This window comes from Orcinus orca, chromosome 2 (genome assembly GCF_937001465.1).
Source record: "Orcinus orca chromosome 2, mOrcOrc1.1, whole genome shotgun sequence".
In the NCBI taxonomy this organism is placed as follows: Eukaryota; Metazoa; Chordata; class Mammalia; order Artiodactyla; family Delphinidae; genus Orcinus; species Orcinus orca.
Genome location: NC_064560.1, coordinates 171,172,321 through 171,188,420, shown reverse-complemented (window position 1 = coordinate 171,188,420; position 16,100 = coordinate 171,172,321). Strand labels below are relative to the sequence as shown.

Sequence of the window (16,100 nt, the reverse complement as noted above, 5' to 3'; positions counted from 1 at the left end):
CTGTAACTCCATAAAGGAACCAACACTCCATCCAGCTGCTGAGCGCCAAATACAGTAGGGAAAGGGGAATAGTATAGTATCCAGGTAAAATGCAGAAGTATCAATGGTTCAGTAAGATCCGACATTAAATATTTATATAAAGCCTGGAAATACTTCATCTACAAAAAAGAGAAAGGAAAATTCCTTTGTGTGCCAACGTGCCTGTTGTTTATGCAAAGCCTCTGAAATAGTTAAGCTTTTCTGAACATGTTAACCCAGATCAGGGTTTTGTTGCTGATCCCACATTATATTTAAACACAGTAATGTGTTAAGTTCAATGTACTATAGCCAGCTACTTATTTATTTATTCATGTGTAGGGTCTTCGTTGCTGTGCACAGGCTTTCTCTAGTTGTGGCAAGTGGGGGCTATTCTTTGTTGCGACGTGCAGACTTCTCATTGCAGTGGCTTTTTTTGTTGCGGAGCATGGGCTATGGTATGCGGGCTCAGTAGTTCAGTAGTTGTGGCTCGTGGGCTCCAGAGCGCAGGCTCAGTAGCTGTGGCACATGGGCTTGGTTGCTCCACGGCATGTGGGATCTTCCTGGACCAGGGCTCAAACCCGTGTTCCCTGCATTGTCAGGCAGATTCTTAACCACTGCGCCACCAGGGAAGCCCTAGCCAGCTATTTTTATTTCAGTCCTACCCTTACACTCTAGATAAATTTGAGGCCGGAAGAGCAATTGCATCATATTACCTATTTTTGTTAAATATTAATTCTGTCAATAAGAACTACTCCCACAAATACCATAAAATTCTGTACTTGAAAGGCCACCTAGAGAGCATAAATCTCCTGTATTTAAACCCAATCAAATCAGACTTTTTTCTACTTAGATGGCAAATGCGTCATCTGTTCTTACTGCATCAGTTTCTCTTAACAATGTATAGAGAGCACAAGTCAGTGAAATAATTCCTGTTAGAAACTCCAAATACCCATACCTTTTAGTATGTCAAAAATCCTGACCTTGGCACTGTAGGAAAAAGGATAATCTGTTCCACAAGTATTTTTTTAAAAAATTATTTCGAATGGCCTTTAACTCTGGGATCCTGCACACAATTTAAGAAAAACTATGCTTCTAGTTTCTAGAAGATTAAGCAGTAGATTAAGTTTCTACAAGCAGTATATTCAGTTTTCATCTAAAATGAACCGTGCTGGGTCCAACCGTGGTGAATGAAGTAGGCAGATTTGTGTAGCACGTGCAGAGTGGCTTGAGGCGGCTGCTAACCTAAGCTTAAATACAGCTGCTTTCTCTACAGTTAAACACAACTTGCCTAACCTGGAGGAGAAAGATAAATGGAACAAACCAACCGTGTAAAGGCAATACAGCTGACCCTTGAACAACACGGGTTTGAACTGCGTGGGTTCACATCTACGGCGATTTTTTCAATACATACACTACTATGTTTACGATCTGCAATTGGTTGAATCCGAGGACGTGAGGGTCAACTACGGGACTTGAGCAGGTGCAGATTTTGGTATCCATGGAGGGCTCTGGAACCAATCTTTGCGGATGCCGAGGGACTATCCTTTAGTTCGAGTATCAGGCTCATGCCACTATTGGTAAGGCGAGATTCAGGGAATGGCAGACCTGGGCATTTGTTTTGACTATTTGTGATTCACCTGAATGGTCCATATCACACTCTCTAGATGGCCCAGGTACGGATGCAAATGGCACCCAGGGCAGGGCCGGTATGAAGGGGAGAGTCAGATGGAGGAGGTGTGCCCAGCCAGGGGCCTCACTTCCACATCACAGTAAGGTGGTTTGTTCTCAGTAAGACTATGAAGGGAATGCGTAAATTTTTTAGTTATATTTTACTACGTTTCATGGAGGAGATTATATTCCCAGGTACACTGTATGAATCTCAGGAATCTGGACGTATTCCCGATGAAGGCCATGAGTCTATTCTATACTCAAATATTCTGCAAACAGTAGCAATACAAAGTTTCTCAAACAGCACCTTCTATTTATGACTCAAAGTTGAAACTTAACTAATACTGCTTTACTAAAAGTTAAGAATGATGGGATAGGACAGCGAACTCTTAAATTTTCATGAAAGAATAGCCGTCTAATTACCACACCTTTCAAAATGAAGAGGAGACAAATAACCTGAAAATGTAAAGCTCAGGTTTTACAAGCCCTCCGTCATAAGATCTTAAATCCTAGTCCAATGTCCTCAAGGATATCTGAAACTAAGAAGCCTCAGAGGGAAGTGAGTAGAGGTTAAAAAACCATTGGCAGCCTCACTTCTGTCACTTGCATCTTATAGCTTGGAGAGCCCCAGGGCTATTATTATTAGTCTTATAGGGAGAGCATGCGGATTCCCTTTCCTCTGGGTGGAGTTATGATGAAAGGCAGACACAAGTACCCACAAAAAAGAACCTCCAGAACTCAAAGATCTCCAACTGGAAAAAATGGAGTTGATGCCTTCTTTAGCACTAAAAGTTGCTTGCATGCTAAGAGGATAATTAGCTACAAAAAATATTTGCACTTTCAGAGGTCAGTATGTTCAGCAATAAGCTTTAGTTTCCGTTGCAGAAATTAAATTCAACGTGGAAGCAAAATATATTCTGCTATTTTATTATAGGGACTATTGTATAAAGAAAATAACACAAATCCAATTTCACTCATAAAAGCCTGATGACTGTCCTGGAGAGAAAGAAAATACCATTGAGAGGAACAAAAGGTCCTTCTCTAAACAATGGTTTCCTAGGTTCATCCTTCCAAATGTGGGCCAAATCATGAATTCCAGTTAACACACACCTCAGAGGGAGCCAAGTTTGGAATGTGCAGAACAAAGAATTTATTCAGCGACCACTTGGATGTTTTTCCTTCTCGAAAATAATGAAAGCAAGAGGAGTCCAGATGGGAATGCAGCCACTTTGGGAGAGGAATCCTTTATTGAGATAAATAGCAAGGCTCTGTAAATAAATCCCCAGTATTACAGGAGGAATTTTAGAAAGACAACTAGGCTTTTTTTTGGTTGTCTGTTGTGATTAAACTATTTCTACATGGTATTCCAGTATTTCTGAAATAGTTAAGTGACGATGTTTTATGTCTTTTAAGATAAAAGACATCATTGTGTGGTTTTTAAAATCTCCAACTTTCTGCTCTCAACTTGAACCAACGACTCCTGAAGCATAGCTGGGATCTCTTTTCCTTGGCGCCCTGTTCTTGCTGGACCTGGTTCCTGAGGCTCAGATGAGTCAGGCTCACATTTTTGCTCCAGAGACCTTCCTTCTACCCATAGCAGCTCCTGGAACAGAGACTTCTCCCCCCCAGCTCTGAGGGTTCCTGATCCTTTTGCAGTGCGGGGGCCACAAAAACACTCAGAGATGTGATCAAGACAAGCACAGTGATGGGGAAAGGATGGTGCATGGACGGAAAGAAGTTGGCTTCTTCTAGGAGGGCACTAGCAGGTTACTGAGTTAAACCGTCTCCTTCATTAGCCTAGGTGATTTGGGGTAACTGAATTTATAGTGCAATGATTTAAAATTATGTAGTCCATTTGTATTCACATTTATTTTTTTTTTTTTTGGTACGCGGGCCTCTCACTGCTGTGGCCCCTCCCGTTGCGGAGCACAGGCTCCGGACGCGCAGGCTCAGCGGCCACGGCTCACGGGCCCAGCCGCTCCGCGGCACGTGGGATCCTCCCAGACCGGGGCACGAACCCGCGTTCCCTGCATCGGCAGGTGGACTCTCAACCACTGCGCCACCAGGGAAGCCCTGTATTCACATTTTAAGAGTACTTTATCGAGTTCAATTTTTGGCCAAGGTTCTTAGTTCACAGTGCTGCATTTTACAGTGAATTCGAGACAAAAGTGCTAGGGCATGCTGGTTAAGGAAGAGTTCACCAGTTATCACCTGTGAGGGAATCCACTGTGACTTTCAACTTAACAGCAAACCTCGTTTTGTTACTTTCTGGGATCCCTCGATCCCTCTCCTTTTGCTTACTTTACTCAGGACTGAGTGTTTTAACATATCCACTATTTTCTTTTACATTCAGAGCAGTGGAAAAATATGTTTGTGCTATACTAGTGGATTTCTCTTCTCACAATTCTTTATTAACAAAGTGACACAAACACAGACACTCAACCAAAAACCTGCATTCTCTTGCCACTGTTGTATCACTCATCTCCAAAAGACACAGACTGTCAAAGATGATGATATGGTCAATGTCACCTCAAAGAGTCTGCCAAGTTCTAGCTCGTATGGCTACTGAGCGTGCAGTGATGATTTCTGTTGATATCACATGAAAATGAAAGAGCAAAGCCCAAATACCATTGTACAGAGAGCTGCACGCTTTGCTGGAATACATCTTCACTTATCCTGATGGCTTTGGAATGCTGCCATGCTTTGAAAACCACTAGTGCATGCATCTCAGTTTTAAGTTTTGATTTCTAGTAAAATATGGGAAGACCTAAAGCTAGTGCTTATGGGCCTGGCGCTATTTAAATTGGGGGCAGAGATTCAGAGAAAAGCTTGGGAGGCACACTCACCGCCTCTCCAGTGGGCGCCCGTCACTGGAGATGCTTCGAGGAATGTTGGCGGCTCTCTCTGGAGGAGGCATCTTCGCGTCTCCTTTCCCGGCATTCAGCCTCGAGGTCATGGGACTCTGCACCTGGGATGGAACTTGAGGTGAATGAGGCCCCTTGTTGGCATTCCTCTGCCACTTGTTATTATTTCGAAAGGGAAACTTGAATTCGTAGGAAACCCCTTCGTTCATTTTGTACTCCATCACTGGCATGCGGTAGGTCTCAGAGCAACTCCTAAGGGGAGGGCACAGAGAGAAGAAAAATCAATATTGATTTTTCTTGTTGGTGGAACCACACTGATTCTCATTAACAGTTAAAATGGATCAAACACTTCATTCTCAAGTTTCAAACCATCTTTCAATCATTAGGCCTGTAATTATTTTCCTTTCAAAAACCAGAATCCCAGGAAGTATTATACTAGTATTTTCTTTTGATCAATCCTAAATGCTGAGTCTGAGATACGGAGTCTTGAAAATTCAGTGAGACCTATGGTCACCCTGGTGGGGATGGGGGTGGAGTAGGGGGCAGAGTCAGTACTGAGACCTGGGGAGGAAAGGTGCCCAGACAGCATGGTGGGAACAGACCCCTAAGATGGGGCCTCGGAGGAAAGAGTCAGCTTTATATCCTTAATCGTAAGGGAAGCTTTAGATCCTTCCCTTACGATTAAGGATCTAAAAGGGTATATAGTTTTGAATTCGTTGGGATCCCGATAGTCAAAAATAAGTGGGGAGAATTCTTGAAATCCAAACTGAGAGCCAAATTTAGCTCAGGAGGAGGGGGAAAAAAAGCCAGTCATTGAAATCAGCAATTATCAAATCACCAGGGAACAAAGCATTATCTGAAATCAGGCCTTTTTTTTCCCCTTGAAAGCCAGAAATCTCCCATAGCAGAGCTGTCCCCAGGCAGCAGTCTGAGTGAAATTAATGGCAGGCACAAATGTCTTCCATCACTTTACCCTCTTTTTGTGCCATCATTCCATCCCCCAAAACTTAGGAAACGAGGAACCCACTTTCCATGACCTTTACCCAAACAACCAAGGAAGGTTCGACCAATTATTGACTTGATTGATAGAAAAATTACTGAAAAAACCTACCCCCACGAAAACATTAACTCAAACTGTGCATTTGAATTTCATCACTAAGAGAAAAAATGACTTTCTTTCTTAAAGACATTTCAAAGATTGAGAAGCAGGTGGGAAGATCTGGAAAGAAAAGATTAAGAGTAATTACGAAATAGTCCTTTAAGAGGTACTTTAGAGATAGCATAAGGGGAGTCCAGATCAGTGCTGCCCAACAGAAATACAATATAAGTCACACACAGGAGCCGTGTAAGTTTTAAATGTCTAGCAGCCATACTACAAAAATAAAACGAAACAGGTGAAATTAATAATACATTTTATTTAACTCAATATATCCAAAATGCCATCATTTCAACATGTAATCAATAAATCAGTATTACAAAATTTACGAGACATTTTACATTCTTGTACATTTGGAGTGTATCTTATACTTAGAGCACGTCTCACTTGGGACCAGCCACGTTACAATGGCTCTGTAGTCACAGGTGACTCATGGCTCCTGTACTGGACAGTGTAGGTCCAAAGGGCATCCAGCCGAAGGCCTGGTCTTGATTTGGGGAAGGTGCTTATGTCGGTGGGAGAATGAACACAATGGAACGGGCCCCCCGCTGTGACCTTGTCCATGTATCTCAGGGTATGACTCATGACGTTTTAAATGTACCCCACCATGCGTCCTCTCCCACGTCTCCATGACAGCCACAGGTTTTGAAAAGTGCTGCTTTTGGAGCATGTGCATTTGCTGGGGTCCTTGCCCTCCTCAGTCTTAGCCCAAGTCTCCAATGGGCACCTTTGCTTGGAGTTTCCTTAACCTCTCCCTCCGACTCCTCAAAAGCCTAGGTCAACCTTCATCTGACCCTATGCCCAAGATGCTGCTATGCCCCTTTTAATGGTTTGATGACAATGGCTTTCAAATGTTTTGGACCACAATCCTGGTGACAAGTACATTTTACACTGTGATACAGCACAACCACAAATACACACACACATACACCCTTCCTCTGTCAGCTTCCATTCTGCTATATTCTGGGTTAATCCATTTCATTAAAAAAATACATTGGGTACAACCTCCTAAACTCATTTCATGATCTACTTAAGAATAACGATCTACAGTTCGCAAAACACTGTATGGCCTACTTGACATTAGTTTCAGCAGTTTTGACTTCTTATATAATAAACGCTTTTCTCTGAAATGAAGGATTATCACCTTAGGCCTTGATATAATTTCTAGCTTTGAATCAATATTTCTGACAAAAATATGCCATTACCATACTTTTTTGGTTGTTAACACAGGTGTTACTGCAGTATATCTGAAGTCTTTCATTTCTGATCATGCAGTATCTAGAGCTCTGGATCTGGAAATACAAGAATGTTGCAAGAATGCAAAATGCAAGAATGTTGTAGCTTGCCAAAGAAATATTAATAAAAATTTATAATAATGCATGGAAAAATTTCTTTCTACCTCAAAATCAGCACTAGCTTTGCTTCTCCTCAGCACTGGTCTGTTTAACTTGTAAATTCAGTGGATCATATCATCCATGTCCCTTTCTTTTTTGTTTTTTTTGCGGTACGCGGGCCTCTCACTGTTGTGGCCTCTCCCGTTGCGAAGCACAGGCTCTGGACGCGCAGGCTCAGCGGCCATGGCTCACGGGCCCAGCCACTCCGCGGCATGTGGGATCTTCCCGGACCGGGGCATGAACCCGTGTCCCCTGTGTCGGCAGGCGGACTCTCAACCACTGCGCCACCAGGGAAGCCCCATGTCCCTTTCTGTTGGCTGCCAGGAACCAACCACATGTACAGAACACGTACAGACCTTTATCATGTATTCCAGGGCATTAACTTTTCAAAAATTTCTCCCTTGGCCACGTTTTCCATTTACCTCCCCCCATTCCCCATTTCCCCACCACACATACACAGAGATTCCCTCACTGAATTTTAATTCTGTACCTCCATAGGCTGATTCAGGCCCATATTGCATCAGGGTAGAGAATAAGTAAATAATTAAAATTGAAACAATCATAATGTAATATCAAATAGACAATATCAGCTTTGGGGCCTTAGTTTCTTTGTAAAATCAAAGACTTGTAATTGATAATTACTAAACTTTCTTCTAGTTCAAGCACTCTTTGAAAGAGTCTTTCAAGCTGCAGAATGTTTAATACTAAAACTGGTTAAAAGATCCCATTAGCCAAAGATTTTGTCTCCTCTCTATATTTCATCCCCACCACCCTTAGCATACTATTAGAGACCTTCTGCATATTCCATAATCACAGAATGAAGTACGATAAGGCCAAAGCAGGGAGAGAAGATTCATTTACAGAGAACGAAAAGCAAAGATTCCATAGCGCTGAACCTTTGCCACCCCGCCGCTTCTGACTGCCTTCTACGGGGGGTGGGGTGGGGGGGGGGTTGGGGGGGGTGGCGGGACACCACTAGCTTCTGCTCCCTTACTTATCCCTATGAGAATGAGGCATGGAACCCAGAAGTGGGCAGTACACTGAAGGACAAAGATAAAAGCTGGCTGTTAATGACATGCATGAAAGTTCATAAAAGGATTTATATTGTATTACTCCAAGTAAAATCTGGTGTTGAACAATAAAAACTCGGGCACCTAGAGCTCACGATGGGCCAGCACTAATCCGGCTGCCCTACACCAACTCTCTGAAGTACGAGTATCATTATCCCCGTTTATCAGACGGGGAAATAGAGGCCTAGAGAGATTAATTTGCAAAGACTACACAGTCAAGAAGAAGTGGCAGAGCCAGGATTTGAACCCACAGAATAAGTCTACTTGTAGATTAGTCTTATTTTAGTCACTAACTAAAGGACATTTCTACTCCAGGTTCCCAAACTTCATCTTATACTGACTATTGCATTTCATTCGGGCATGGGCTATGACAAAATGTCAACAATTCTTAAAGAGCTATGGTCAAAAGGAATTACAATTTCGGTGCTAAAAGTGACACATGGTGACAAGCTGAAACCATAAGTTAATTGAAAAGTCACTCCATCTTCTTTCCCTTTTTCAGTCTTTTCATTCTAACTTTTTCCTCTAATTTCTTATTACCCACTACTCTCTCCTTTATTCCGAAGACACTAAGAAATACAGATAGAAAAATCAGCCGAGCGGTATATTGAACAGAACATCACAACACTTGGACTCCTGAATCAGAAAAGTTGGATGTCTGGGGACAGCTGTGTCCCTAATCATTCATGTGACTTTGGCTTGGGAAAAAAAAACGTAACCTCTTTGAACCAAAGTTCCTTATCTAAAAAATATGAGAGACTTGAACCAAATGATTTCTCACAGCCCTTCTAGCTCTAAAGCAGGATGCTTTTGCAGTTTGAAATAATTGTTTTTTAGAATGAAGAAAAATCTCTGCAACCCATTCTTACTTAAAAGGTGATCTGGTCCTTTTAGGTAATGTGTTTTTAGCGCTTCCTCTTGAATGGCCCTTGACTGCTTTCTTTAGGGAACTACATTCAATATAAGGGAAAAGAATATGAAAAAGAATATATACACATATATGTAAATACATAACTGGATCACTGTGCTGTACACCTGAAATTAACACAACAATGTAAATCAACTATACTTCAATTAAAGAAACAAACCCATAGGCTGGTGGCCCTCAACAGAATGATGGCCTACCACTCCCACGCGATACCATTCAGAGATCACAACTGAATCTGCTATCTGGGTACTTGTAATTTTGCCTAGAGAAGGCCTGCTCAAGAGTCAGAGGTCACAGACACCAAGACATACAGCTGGTCACACACTCTGATTGGCGATGGAGGGGGTGGGGGTCCCTCCTGCAGTGCAACATCTTATTCTCTGGGGGGAGCCTTCTGATGACGTCTGCAGCCAAATCCCAAACCTGTTTCTGCCAAGACTGCTTCCATCATGCTGTCATCCTAGTTGGCCCTATTCACTCTCTGGGCAGCTACTAAACCTCTCTAACCCTCATTCTCCTCATTGTTTCAATGGAAAGGAGGCTGCCATGAAGATTGTTTTTAAAGCCAGTACACAGTAGGGTCTCAGGAATTTTGCTTTTCTTTCCCGGTCCTCTCTTCTCTTTAAAACAGTTGCCTCTGGAAACAATTCATAGAGGGTCTGCTTATGTCCTGCAAATAGGGAAAAGAGCTTGATTTAACAGGTGTTACTAAAGCCCCATTTGTTGTTGTTAAACTGGCTTTTTCACTTACAAGCAGCTCATGCAACTCAATATCAAAAAAACAAACAACCCAACCCCAAAATGGGCAGAAGACCTAAACAGACATTTCTCCAAAGAAGATATACAGATGCCCAAGAGGCACATGAAAGAATGCTCAACATCACTAATCATTAGAGAAATGCAAATCAAAACTACAGTGAGGTATCACCTCACACCTGTCAGAATGGCCATCATCAAAAAATCTACAAACAATAAATGCTGGAGAGGGTGTGGAGAAAAGGGAACCCTCTTGCACTGTTGGTGGGAATGTAAATGGCTATAGCCACTAAGGAGAACAGTATGGAGGTTCCTTAAAAACCTAAAAATAGAACTACCATACGACCCAGAAATCCCACTACTGGGCACATACCCTGAGAAAACCATAATTCAAAGAGTCATGTACCACAATGTTCATTGCAGCTCTATTTACAATAGCCAGGACATGGAAGCAACCTAAGTGTCCATCAACAGATGAATGGATAAAGAAGATATGGCACATATATACAATGGAATATTACTCAGCCATAAAAAGAAACGAAATTCAGTTATTCGTAGTGAGGTAGATGGACCCAGAGTCTGTCATAAAGAGTGAAGTAAGTCAGAAAGAGAAAAACAAAAAACTGTACGCTAACACTTATATATGGAATCTTAAAAAAAAAAAATGGCTATGAAGAACCTAGGGGCAGGACAGGAATAAAGACACAGACGTACAGAATGGACTTGAGGACACGGGGCGGGGGAAGGGTAAGCTGGGACGAAGTGAGAGAGTGGCATGGACATATATACACCACCAAATGTAAAACAGACAGCTAGTGGGAAGCAGCCGCATAGCACAGGGAGATCAGCTCGGTGCTTTGTGACCACCTAGAGGGGTGGGATAGGGAGGGTGGGAGGGAGGGGGATGCAAGAGGGAAGAGATATGGGGACATATATATATGTATAACTGATTCACTTTGTTATAAAGCAGAAACTAACACACCATTGTAAAGCAATTATAGTCCAATAAAGATGTTAAGAAAACAAAACAAAAACAAAACAAAAACCACCTGTCTTTTCAAAACTAGTGACTCTTGCATATGAACATACGTGGGTGTTCGTGATTACATATGATCCCCATGCCGGTGTCTGTGTCCTGGGACCCTCGGATCCCGGTGACCCTGAGAAGCACGCTGCTGGGGACGGAGGGCAGCGTATTTCCAGGAGGCCTGCTCTTCCTGGCGGCAGCACCAGCTGACAGACAGGAGAGTGACTAGTCAAAGAGCAGAGTAATTAGCTGCAAGGACAACAGCCGTGGGAGTGTGAAGTGCGGAGGAGAGGAAAAAAGTGACAGAAGAGCATTGTCTTATTTTGTTGAAAATTGTACCAAGGTGTTAATGCTTCAACTATTCCTTTCAAGATTTTTCTGAAGGAAGGAAGGGGAGAGCAGGCTTCTAGTCCTCCAGAGGTATCAAGGGCATCATTTCAGACCCATCTAGAAGGTATGATGGTGGCTTTTCGGGTGGAAACTCTAGGGCAAGGGGCGGAGTGTGTCTCCGAGGCCTGAGGGGCTGTGCGGTGCGCTGCTCCTTCAGCCCAGCCCCCCATCCCGCGCTCTAATGGGAGCAGGTTCCTAACACTCTTCTGTCCCGTCACTGCCAGCTCCCTGGCTATGAGAGGATGACAATGATGCCCCAGAATTGGTGCTGGGAGATGAAGACAAATACAGCAAATACTACAAATCAAGGTTCTTTTCCCCAACAGAAAGCCAGTTTACCATCATACCTCTGCTTATGCTGGTACATAGGAAAGGATTTGGGTCCCGAGCATACAAAGTTAAGAGTTTGGATTCTGTTTTTGTTGGTTTTTTTTTGCGGTACGCGGGCCTCTCACTGTTGTGGCCTCTCCCGTTGCGGAGCACAGGCTCCGGACGCACAGGCTCAGCGGCCATGGCTCACGGGCCCAGCCGCTCCGTGGCATGTGGGATCCTCCCGGACCAGGGCACGAACCCGCGTCCCCTGCATCGGCAGGCGGACTCTCAACCACTGTGCCACCAGGGAAGCCCCAAGAGTTTGGATTCTGAAGTTAGACCTGAATTTGCCAGATGAGGCTGGGGAGTTACTAACCTGAGTGTTGGTTTCCTTTAATTAGGAGTAATATTAATACTACTACTTCATAGGGTCGTTATAAGGATTAGATGTGCTAATCCATATAAAAGTGCTTTTCCTAGGGTCTGGCACATTAAAGTAATACTCAGCAAATATTAGTTGTTTTTACCAACACACCACAGAAGACGTATCTAGCCTAGCATTTTGCTGTAGACAAATCACTTCCTGTCACGGACCTATCATCTATCCAGGGCCAGGCCTTTGGACCCATCTTTCTAGTCACTACTATTCACAATTCAATGTCAGTAATGTTGCCCATTCCATCCTATCTCCTCACACACTCACACACACCTATTTCCCTCTCCCCCATACGAACTGAAGAGCTTAGAAACATGGGGAAAGACCCCTGAGCAGACAAGATGATGTCGCAAGATCTACAGGCTTCCTCTCGAGTAGATTAGTCCTTAGACCAGTGTCTCTAACTCTGTACTGTCTAAGGTTGACAAGTTACACAGCTTGGTTATCTTCTCCAGTTTATAGATGCCTGTTTAGACATATAAACTACAAAGCAGACAATTTGTAGGACAGACCTCGGGATGGAAAACAGACGAGAGGAAGAGGAGGAGAATCACAGAGCACTTGGAGAGCGTTGTAAGGACCCAGCTGCCTTTCTGATCACCCTCGAGTCATTCTTGAATTGTGGTTCAGCAAAATACTTAACATTAATACGATGTGGTTGAGGAAACGAAGGCAGCACTTTCAGAATATACCCTCCCTGCCCTCAAGACGGCTAAAACAAAAAGTTCTGGATATAAATTCTGGTTTCCAGGGAAATCCAGTCATCCGAATGGGAGCATTTCTTAAAACTATCAGACAAAGGGATTTTCACCACATTCTGACATCAGCACATAATCTCTGGGCCATCTAGGAGGTAAGCAGTATTAAATACCATCCCAAGCACAGTCTGGTCTATAACACTTGGTTTCAGGAACTGAAGTACATTGATACTGTCATTGCGCTTACTTTTTAAAGCGCACAAATAACCCCTCATAACTGCTTACATATTCTGCCATCTGATGTTCATGAATCTATGAGAGCTCAGGTATAGGACTGGTCATGTTTTGGGGGAAAAAATAGCATAAAGAATATTGTCTTGGCTTTAGAAAGCCTAAGAATTAATTGCTGAAGCTTAACAGAAACTCTTAGAAAATAATGGGTTCAAAGCAAATTAACAGCTTGAAAAAAAAAAACCCAGCAAAAACAGCATGTGCATGCCCAAAGGAGAAAAGAAACAGTTGATTAAATTTGTTCCATCAGGAAACCTCCCCAGAGACAGAGAAATTAAATTTTCAACAGTGCTGCTGGCTTGGCAGGAGCTGGGAGGGGCGGGGAGCTCCTGGGCTTCCCTGTGGGAAAGTCGGGGAACCAAACTGCCCAAGCATCACAAGCAGGACCAGCTCATTTGAAGCCAATTTCTGACACATGCAGATGCAGTTAAGGAAAAGCTTGGTAAGTCACATTCAGCCCTCCAGGCTGAGAGAGCAGGGGTCAAATACAGCACTTTGAGTTTTGGACAGCAATTGGCTACAAATGGGAGATTTGGGGGAATAAGAGTGTCATGGAACATAAAAGAAAAAAGTCTAACAGTTTGTCACGCTGCGTCTCTTTTTAACATTAAGTGTTCACTGTTCCTCAGCTACTGGTGCAAGATGTTTAAAATGGATGTTACCAGACATCTCTATCTGTAATGGTGACTTTATATACTCAGAGATGTAAATTCTGTGAATGGTCCAAGTTAGTGATTCTTTCCAGTTGCTGCTGCCACATGCTGAAAGGGAGCTCTGTCCTGAGTCAGACTTTCCATGGAGGGAACTTTCAGCATCGCATTGTAACCTAGCGCTCTTCATAACCTCCTACACTCTGACCCAGTTGGGGATGTTCTCCACGGTACACAAATGGCCCTGGACTCTCAGACCTACCTCCGTGGGGTGCAGTCATCATGTGGGGGGATAATGACAACTTTCACCGTGACGGATGTTCTCAGGAGATCGATCATCTGCTCGTGGCTCAGAGTGGCCACCGCCACCTTGCAGATCTCCACCAGCCGGCTGCCCTGCCTCAGCCCTGCCTGCCAGGCGTAGCCGTAGGGCTCCACATCTGCCACGATGCCCTCGTAGTTGACGTGGAAGCCGAGCTGTCCCAGCCCATTCCTTCGCAGAGTCATCTCCACCGATTCACAGCCTTTTGACACGAACTAGACAAAGAAACAAAAGATACACAGTTTAACGACTGCAACAGGGTCTTCAGTGGTACGCATGGCAAGCAGGGTTATTTCTGAATACCCTCATGCCGGCTGAAGAGCAGCCTGGTTATTCTGCCTTCACTAATCTCCATTCATTAGGCCAAAAAGAACACACTTGTCTCAACGGCTTCTCAGAGACCTACAGGGAGCTGGCAGCAAAGAAAAACGGTATTCTGCTACTCATTTTGCCCTTAAGACAGACATTCAAAGCAGCAGATACCCGATCCAACAATTCTTTTCACCAACTAAAGCAGATTGGTTGGGCTACATCATCAGTCACAAGGCAACGGGATCAGGTCACACGCAAATGAGTTTCCAACAAAAAATGCACAGTCAGTGTGTCTTCCCCCATTTGTTCTACTACTTTTCCTTCTGAAAAAAATGATGGGAAGCAAGTGTGACATAAACTCTGTGTTCCTTTGCATTGTTAAGGGAGTTTTCAGAGGAGCTAATAAAACAGAACAAGCTTCTGTAACTTAGCTCTAGCCTGTACTGAAAGCTTTATGAAAGGGACATGCATGTAGGTAAGTGGAAGGAAAACACTGACCTGAAGCCTTTTGACAATCTCTTTGATGTCCTCATTGTTAATGAAACTCTCCACTGACACACATTCTCCTCGCTCGTAGAAGATTTTGAGGCTGGTGTCGGTTGAGGTCCACCCTATCACATCTCTGCAGGAACAGTTGAAAACCACGCTCTTTGTTTCCTGTTCGATGAGGACGATGAACTCATTGGAGACCCCGAGGAGGCAGTCTATCTCCATAGCCTTGTTGTAGTCTTTGGCCCGGACAGCCCACACGATGGCCCCCATGCTACTGAGTTCAGCTCCTGGGTACGGCTTAGACTTTTCTTTCTTCTTGGAGGCCAGAGAGATGAACGGAAACTTGCCGGACGGGTCAATAGGGGTGTTGGTGACGTTCTTCTCTGCCAGGTCTTTCAGGTATTCTTGACGTGTCCGGGTTGCCATGGCCCGGAACTTCTCCGACTTATGAGCAGCGTTTTCTGCATTAATCACTTTGGCCAAAAGGAAGTCCCTGAACACATTTGACTTAGGGAAAGTGACCCCTTTGGGGATGGGAGGTCCAAAGGAAGGCACATCTCTGGACCTGGTGACGGCCACACTAAGAGACAAAGCAAAGATCAATGAGAAAGAGGCTTGTCAGTACTTCTCAGACTCACAGCATGAGAATAAAATACACTTTCTCAAAGACAAAGATGCCCTTCAGAAGGAAAATAACTGTCATCGTCCCACAAGAAGCAACACACACTTCTGCTTAACATGTGCGTACTTTGCATTCACTCATATTTAGGATTTATAGAACAAAATTTTTTCTAGGTTAAAATACCCAAAAAGCTTAAACTAAAAATTTAAATCAACCGTAACTCCATGAAAAAAAAGATTTATTGTAATATTCTTCATAGTAAATAACATTTTAAATCCCTAGTGATTATTTCCAAAGGGGGGAGGGGGTTGGTTACTATAACCATATAACCTTTCAGAACAAGCACAGATTATGTAAGAACATAAATGTTATCCCCATTTTAGATATGATGCCCATAGCAGTCAGCTTATGATGAAAATATCCACAGATGCATGACATAAGAGAAATGGATTAAATTTAAAAGAAATTAAACAAATATTATTTGTTGTCCTGTGTGTCAGGCCTTAAGCAACCAGATCAAAGAGCATAATTTTAAAACAAAAATTGAAATCTGAGTAACAGAAAGAGATTATGATTTTTTTTGGTAAGAGCAACAGTGCTTTAAAATCATATTTTTAAACTTTGGTCCCAATTCTCTACTTTGGTATGGGAGTCTGACTATTTGTGAGACTATGCTCCTTTTCCCATTCCTTTA

General features: G+C 43.2%; 1 protein-coding gene across 23 annotated transcripts in view; it reads right to left on the bottom strand.

Moving 5' to 3' along the window:
• Positions 1–16,100, bottom strand: part of SIPA1L1 (signal induced proliferation associated 1 like 1) — a 501,925-nt gene that overhangs the window by 67,850 nt on the left and 417,975 nt on the right. For all 23 annotated transcript variants that reach the window (XM_033435869.2, XM_033435578.2, XM_033435768.2 and 20 more), the window contains 3 exons: positions 14,791–15,364; positions 13,921–14,195; positions 4,533–4,802 (listed from right to left, as the gene is read on the bottom strand). In XM_033435869.2, the coding sequence (XP_033291760.1) occupies positions 4,533–4,802; positions 13,921–14,195; positions 14,791–15,364 (1,119 nt within the window). The remainder of the gene's footprint in view (positions 1–4,532; positions 4,803–13,920; positions 14,196–14,790; positions 15,365–16,100) is intronic.